Here is an 8438-nt window from a genome sequence, read left to right on the forward strand (position 1 = left end):
CAACCACAAGTGCAAAGCCACCAAAGGTGAGAAATGAGGAAGAAGGTGATGCTCCAAGCCTCCAAGCAAGCTTCTCCTCTCCTCTTCTTCTTCTTCTTCTTCTTCTCCCTCTCTTCTTCTCTCTCTAAAATGCCAAGGGTTGAGAGAAATGAGGGAAAGAGAGAGAAGAAGGGCTCTCTATAGGCTCTAAAGTAACAAAATCCAGATAAGCCCCTCAAAAACTCAATATTACATCAGCCCGGTCTGGGCAGTTTTCGCCCAGAGGGACCGGTCTCTCCCCAGCAGGGACCGGTCTCTCGCTGCGAACCCGAAAAACCAGCGTTCGGGAACCGGTCTCTCCCTGCGCGGGACCGGTCTCTCTCTGCGAAGACGCGTTCGGGAACCGGTCTCGACTGCCAGGGACCGGTTGCCTCGCGGCTACGCAGCACTGTTCACTGGGGGACCGGTCTCTCATTCCAGGGACCGGTCCCCGAGAGTAAAAACTCTCAGGATTTGCCAAAACTCTCGAGATCGAACTTTTAGACCGGTATACCATCGACGGCCCTCCTCCAAGTGTGGAAAAGTTCGGAATGCAAATCGAACACTCGAACCTCGCACTTTGCAAAGGTCCAGTGTGCTACAAGTTGTTGGCGAGGATAGAATCCTTCTGTCAGTGAAATTTTCATTGATGAACTATTGGGTATACGAAATATATGCTTTTGCCCTATTATATTTTTTGGGATTAAAGTTAGATTTTGTGTTTCTGGTGATTGTTGAGGATTAATTCGTTGGTCATCTTGCAATGTTGTTTTGTATTGTTAAATTTCGTTAATTTGCACTCCAAATTATTGATTCTATGTATCTTTTGACTAATTTATATGTGATTTTTGCATTTTCTATTGTTAAATTTTGTTAATTTGGGCTTCAAATTATTTGTTTTGTATTGTTTTTGACTAATTTATATGTAATTTTTTCATTTTCCTTGCGATTTCACATATTTGATGGAGGCTCTCCGATAACCCATCGTTTAATTAGTTTCTTGGAATTTTATATTTTTATATTTATTATTACTTATTATTATTATTATTATTATTATTATTATTTTGTCAGTTGGAAGGATATTATTTTCAACTGTTCATCCAACTTCTTATAGATTATATCATGCTTCATCTGATACTTGATACTTCATCCCAACTTCTTCTCAGTGTTAATGCAAGAAGGCAAAGAGGTCGTTCTCCAAACACGGTATATGGATGGTGGTGACGAGGGCCAAAATCTTTCTTATTATTGTGAACCTAAAAATTCATTTATTCAAAAACAAACTTGCATGTTTTATTTTTGTATTCTAATATTTATTAGGCTGCCAATGCTCATTCAATAAATTGATTTTATTAAGGGTAATAGGTCCTGTTTAGATGCTTTGTATCTACATATATACAAATGTAAAAAAAGGCCTTGGGATGCTGAGATAGCAAAAAATTGATTTCACAGCCAAAATCTTCTTACTAATACCTTTAGATATGATCATTTGGTTCAAGTGTAAGAAAGAACTACTCATTTCAGAAATAGGTATAAGTTCAGATATAAACAAGAATTAGACCAATTTTGCGTCTGGATGAAATTGGATTGTCCCGGGAATAAAAAAAAATAGCGTTTGGATAAATAAGATGTAATAAAAAGAATAGTGGATAGTTGTAAATAGAAAATAATGATATTACCTCTCTTATTATATTTGAATTTAAAATTTTAAATATATTGATATTTTTAAATTTAAAAATTAACTTTTAAATTTTCAAATTAGAAATTAAAATTTAAAATTTAAAATCTCAAATTTCAAATTTCAAAATTTTAAATTTTAAATTTCAAACTTTAATTTTATGATCAAATTTAAGTTTGAAAAATATAAAATATCAAATTTTAAATTTGAAAATTTTAAAATATCAAATTTAAAATTTAAAATTTTAAAATTAGAATTTAAAATTATAAACTTTAATTTTGACATTACAAATTATAAAATTTTAAATTTTAAAATTTAAAATTTTATTTTTTAAAATTTAAATTTTAAAAATAAAGAAAGGGGTGCTCCCAACCGCTGTTCCCACCCTTAGCGGGTTATCGAGAGATAATAATTCAATATTAATTTGCTTAATTAATGATTTGAATATATTAATTATAATAATTAATGATTGTAAGTTATGAGGAGCCCTAGGATTTATCTAGATTGTATCAAACACCTAGAGGGGAGTGAATAGGTGTAACGGCCAAAAACCACAAATCTCAATGCGATAAAAGTAAATGTAGAAAATAAAAATCACATCGAGATTTACGTGAAAAAACTCCAATTTGGAGTAAAAAACCCACGGGACCGACACGCGAAAAAATAATTCACTAAGAGAAAAAATTATAAGGTGATTACCGACTCCACGGACTCGACCTCTCTTAACCTCCTATGAATCTCGCGTAATCCTCCGAGTTGTCCACGCTCTCACGTTCGAATCCACGAACGCCTCGCTCACGTCCGAATCCACGAACGCCACTCGAATCCACGAGCACACGATCCAAATCCTCGAACCGCCTTGATCACACCGAATCCACGACGCCGCACATGAAGAATATTATGATTATGGTGATCCTTCGCTTAGAATATCGATGAAGAACCAGAGACAAAACTCTAAGCGAAGTTTTAGATCAATTCGACATATAGATCTCAAATTACGATATCTGGAATTGACTTAGAAGAGACTATTTTGTAGAAAATAGGTTTAGAACGAAATCCTAACCTCTAGGGTTTCTCAAACATGAATTCTCATGATACTTGATCAATTAGAGAACCGTAATAACTTATTTATAGACCTTAAAATCAATTAGAGTCGGATTAGAAAGTTTTCAGGTTTTTACACTGCGTACCGGTACTAAATTAAGTTGTTACCGGTTACAAAAAGACGACACAAAAAACTTCTCAACATTGAGAACCGGTTACAAAGTCAATGCAGTACCGGAACCAAATCAGTACCGGTACTCTTTCAATGCTGTACTGGTACCAGTTGCAGTTTCAAAAAAATTAATCATCTCGGGTTTCACAAAATTAATTAGAGTTTAATTAATTTTGTTCTTGTTTGTTCCAGGGATAAGGGTGGAACAATAATTCTAGACTTATACCGGATTATATCAGCTTATTTCAGGTACCCAACCTATACTGTTGTCGAGTTCGAAATTTGCATTTGGGTATAAAGGGGATAAGGGGTTATTCCCCCATTCCCGAACCAAATTGGGTGTTCAAAAAGCTTCCAATAATTTATCTAATATATTAGATATTTTTTGAATCAAATGTGCAAGCTTTATAATATGCCATTTACTTAATGTTAGTTATGCCATCATTTTATATACTATAACTTTAAAAGCTTTACTTGAGCAGACATCCAACAAAAATATGATAATGACCATAATAATAAATTTTAATAGTGCCTACCCGCTGCAAAGCTCATATCTTTAACTAGTTTTTCAATAATTGGGAACTAAAATTCCAAGCAACTCTGTTAATGGGTTCTGTCTCATACAACAATTAATTTTTGTGGTTATTATGAACATGTTTATCCTCCAAACAATGAAGCTATAACCACCATCCAATTACATCGGAAGAATATTAAAGAGTAAACAGCAGAGTTGTCCAAACATGTTCTCACAGTAAACGAAAGAGAAAATTTGCAAACAAATCCCCATACTTTGAAGCGAACAAGTTCTCATGCGAGTTATAGATATGTACAAAAGTCAATAGAGATGCAATTTCAAAAGTTTATTAGTCTCTGCTGCTTCTTTTTTTTTTTTTTTTTCTGATACTAGCACACCTAATGACTATGTATACATGTAAATTTTCCTATGGATCATCTAAAACATGATTCTACAATGGGAGAAAGCTCCACTAGTAACTATATATACATATTAGTTGTAATCTATAGTTTTGCCTTTTTTACCCTATGGACCATCTAAATCATGATCCATACTAATGACTCTCCTATTTTAAACTGGGACTAATCTCTGTGCCGAGTGCCCTTGTTTACATTATGCTATACATGGAATGGCATCGACTTTTGCTGTATCTGGAGTGAAGTATTAAGCATCCGACGGGCAATCGGATCGATGTCCGACGGGGAACGACGTTGCCGAATCCTGAAAAATAGGACTGTGGCGCCAATCCTAGGATTTAAATGCGGGGCTTTTGCTGCGACTGGGCCGACATATCAGGCACTTGATACGCTATTGGAGTGACGGCCAACGGGAAAGCATGAGGATCCCCGGTCCCAAATAGCAGGATAAAGGAACCAGGGGAGACACTAACTGGAGTGCTACACGCCGCCGATGGAGGTGCAGGCCGACTTGTGGACAGAGCGGAAGGAGGATTGCGGCGCTGAAGAGTTTGGCGTACCGAGCTGCCATTCATCATCATCACACCAATGTTGAGGGTTGGGTTTCCGTTGGTCCCTGTCTGGTGGATCGGCTGTCCATGGCTGGACCCATTATTATTAGTGTGGAAGACGGGGTGGTGCGCGCCACCTAGTCCGTTGGCGGCCTGGATGGCTACGTGCTCATTGGTTAGCCCATGAGTTTGGTCGGCTGGGTTCCCGTTGATCGGCTTGTTAGCTGCGGCCACCATCAACATCTCGAGGCTAAAATCATGAATGCTTTGCCGTTTCTTCTTTGATTTCTCCACAGCCTGGCGGAGGAAGTACTTTTGTGCATGGCTTGCCACTTGTGATGCTGTCTTCGCTTTCACATAATGTCTAGAAATACGGCGCCAATCGCCCTTCCCGCACTCTGCGAGCCCCCAAAGAAATGCACTGCTCCATTAGAAATTGGATGGTATATTAGTATGAAATATTGAAAATGTAAGCAATATATAAAAAACTTGGCAGAAACATATAAGAGCATTTTTGGCGTACATACTTGAACTGTAAAATTTTCTATTTTATTTTCTGACTTAAAATCCATCCAGTTCTTTAGTTTGCGTCGAGGAAAAAAATATTAAAAGAGTGTCCTATCAAATAACTGAATATTCAGCAGGTAATAGAATATTTCGTCAGAAAGCTAGCTAGGTAACTGTTGAGTTGTAACGGAGAAGTACTCAAATCAATCAAACATACTTCAAGCTAGGTGACAAGATTAGATTTGTAAAGTTCAAGTTCCATTTTTTTAAATGTGCTGCAGTTTCAGTTATGTCTTTATGTTTTAATAGAAAAGGCATTGACATAAAACCATACGAACAAAAAAGAATGAAAAATCGAGCAAGCATTCTGTTTTACCACAAGATGAACTTTAAATAGAATATTACGGAGTAATAAAATGCAAGCCATGTAGGATAATCCTTAATAATACATAACTAAGCCATGTAAGAAAGCAGACCCTACTAGAAGTCACGAGAAAAATTATTCTACCTCATCCAGAAAAACTCACAATACATAACTCTAAGCAGACAATATATGGATGCATGCTGCTATATTGTGAAGTCGTGAAAAATGGAAAATGGAAATTGGATTCATCTAGGAGTAAATCGAGCCTATCTTCATAATTTGGTCTCTAGTCGATCCATTGTCAGCTTGTTTCAGATTAAGAATCAGGAACACATGCAATAATTTACAAAATTAGGTAACATTATGGTAGATGTGCACGTTGTACAAAATTAGGTAACATTATGGTAGATGTGCACGTTGTAGCCCATCGCACTTAAAGACTCAATCACTGTAATGACCCGACCAGCTAGCAATAATAATTTGTTGGGCCAAACCGTCAGCCCAAAATGTTTAAGCCTAGTTATTATTACTAGCGTGTAGACCTCATATATTCTAATCAGAATTACTTTCTCATCCGATAATCCCGATGTGGGACTATTCATACATCAAACCAGATAGTCCCGATGTGGGACTATTTATATATCAAACCAGACGATCACAGATAAAGACTAGAATTATCATGTGATGTTTAGACCCTGACGTTCTCGTCTGGTCCAAACCAGATCAGAGATAAATATCAGAATTATCAGACGATGTGAGATTCTAGAGGTGGCTCCCACCACCACCAAGCCACCACCAAATCCATTAGTGTAGCACTTTGCTCTCACACTTCCGGCTGGTATTCGTTTCTGATACCAATCGTAACGACCCGACCCGCTAGCATATAACAACTCGTTGGGCCAAACCACCGGCCCAGAATGCTTAAGTCAATTATTATTACTAGCGTGCAGACCTCATATATTCTAATCAGGATCACTTTTCCATCCGATGTGGGATTATTGGGGCGTTACAACCATAACGGTCACAAGTTTTGACTTACAACCCACCTGAACGTTAGGCCTATTGTTGGCTTCTTGCCATTAGGTCTCTTGTGGACCACAATCCCACTTAACCTACTGGGCTCATCCAACTCAACTTATTATCTCCTGAGCCTATTGTCACAGGGCAGGAAGTTGGACCTTTTTTAGCCCAACAATAACTCAAAAGCACGTGCTGATAGAGAGGGTGTATCTATCGCACTTACAGGCTCAACCACAGCACTCAAAGGTTTCAACTTTTCTTAACCCACCTGAATGTTAGATCTATTATTGGATTTCTTGTTGTTATGTCTCTTGTACGTGGACCGCAGTCCCACTCAACTTATTAGGCTCATCCAACTTAACTTATTAGTTTTCTAGACCTATTGTCACGGGATAAAAAGTTAGACCTATTTTAATTAGCCTAATAATAAATAGCCAACAACAATATTTCCTGTTGCATGGCAATCCTGTAAAATTACCCGACAGGTTGAGAGAGTGTAAAGATGATTAAAAATTCAACAAACATTTGAACATAAGAGGAAGCATAACAATCAAGGGATTAAGAGATGATTGATAAAAGGGAAAAGAGCAAGATCAGGATAAGTATTTCACGTGTGCTGCGCAGGAGTCCAATTTTCATTCTTTTTCCGATCGGGGTTCTTTTGCCGCTCCCTCTTGCCGCCACCCGAATCATGAGAAGACTCTTCTTCATCGACATAATCGGGTGAAGGAATTAAGGCGGATTCGATCCGACTAATTTCCTCGTACAGCAGGTCGTAACGACCTCTCACCTGCTCCGCGGTTTTTCCGGCTAATCCGGCCGCAATTCTCTCCCACCTGTCGGCATGGTCCTCTTGGTTCCCGATAAGTGCAACCTCGAAAGCATTTTCCTGCTCCCAACTCCATTCGTCATTATTCATCTTTGATTTTACTTAGATAATAAATCTCAGAACCTCTACAAACACAAACACCAAAAAAAAAAAAAAAAAAAAAAAAAAAAAAAAAAAAAAAAAAAAAAAAAAAAACTTTTTTTAAAATTTTTTAAATTCCAACTCCACCACCTTTGCCAAAAAAAAATAATAATAATATTCTTGGACTTTTTTTACACAAGAACCATCTAAAATTTTATAATTTACGAAATAACCCTATAATATTTATATTTGGCAAATTAACTCTCAAAACGCAGTGAATCATTCACCGTATTCTGAAAGTCTGTAAGATGCTTTAAAGGCGGTGAATCATTCAACGTCTTCTTCATAATTTTTTAGAAAAAAGAAAAAAAATGAGATGAATCATTCACCGTATTTTTCATAAAAAAATAAGGTTATTAAAATTGTACGTAATTATACGGGAAATAAAAAAAGTGAGGCTGTTAGGATTATGTGTGGAATATTAGAATTTTTGTTTGATTGCTATAATTGTATGAATAGATTATTAAATTTTTTTTTATTGTTAGAATTATATGACTATATTATTAGGATTTTCAATTTGTTAAGATTATATGTGATGTTTGATTATTACGATTGTATGGATAGATTATTAGGATGTTTTTTATTGTTAGGATTGTATAAATAGATTGTTAAAATTTTCAGATTATTAAGATTATATGTGATTTATTGAAATATTTATGTGGTTGTTAGGATTATAGAAAGAAACAATAAATAAGTGAAAGTCGGTGAATGATTCACCGCTTTTCTAATAAATTAAGCTCTTTATCAAAGCGGTGAATCATTCACCGTCTGTAAGAGATTAATTTTTTAAATATAATTTTCATAAGATTATTTCGTAAATAATAAAATTTTAAAAAATTATTTTATAAAAAAGCCCATTGTACTTACATTGAGAAAATCGAGATTGGAGACGGAAGTTGATGGATTAACGTTAATGTCTGAAAAGATAATTACAGCTCTGCCCGTGTCTGAAAAAATAATTACAGCACTGCCCGTGGAAGAGGAGAGAGAGAGGAAGAGAGAGAGAGATAGAGCAAGGAAAAACGAAAGCCAAGAGCTGAGCGTTTGGTTGGTACTCCTGTTATATATATATATATATATATATATATATATATATCTTTTGGTAATCGAATCCAATTAGCTGTCGGATTCTGTTGCTTCTTTCGGGATAAATTTTGATTCGTCGATTTTCTTGAACGGTTGTT

At 36.0% G+C, this 8438-nt stretch overlaps 1 protein-coding gene across 1 annotated transcript; it reads right to left on the reverse strand.

Annotated features, from left to right (window-relative positions):
* On the reverse strand, positions 3962-7203 carry LOC109727542 (transcription factor SRM1-like). The gene is made up of 2 exons (XM_020257684.1): positions 6896-7203; positions 3962-4814 (listed from the first exon to the last, which is right to left on the reverse strand). Exons 1-2 carry the CDS (start codon positions 7201-7203, stop codon positions 4181-4183), a joined length of 942 nt encoding a protein of 313 aa, XP_020113273.1. The 3' UTR covers positions 3962-4180.

Source organism: Ananas comosus, linkage group 22 (genome assembly GCF_001540865.1).
Source record: "Ananas comosus cultivar F153 linkage group 22, ASM154086v1, whole genome shotgun sequence".
Taxonomy (NCBI): domain Eukaryota; kingdom Viridiplantae; phylum Streptophyta; class Magnoliopsida; order Poales; family Bromeliaceae; genus Ananas; species Ananas comosus.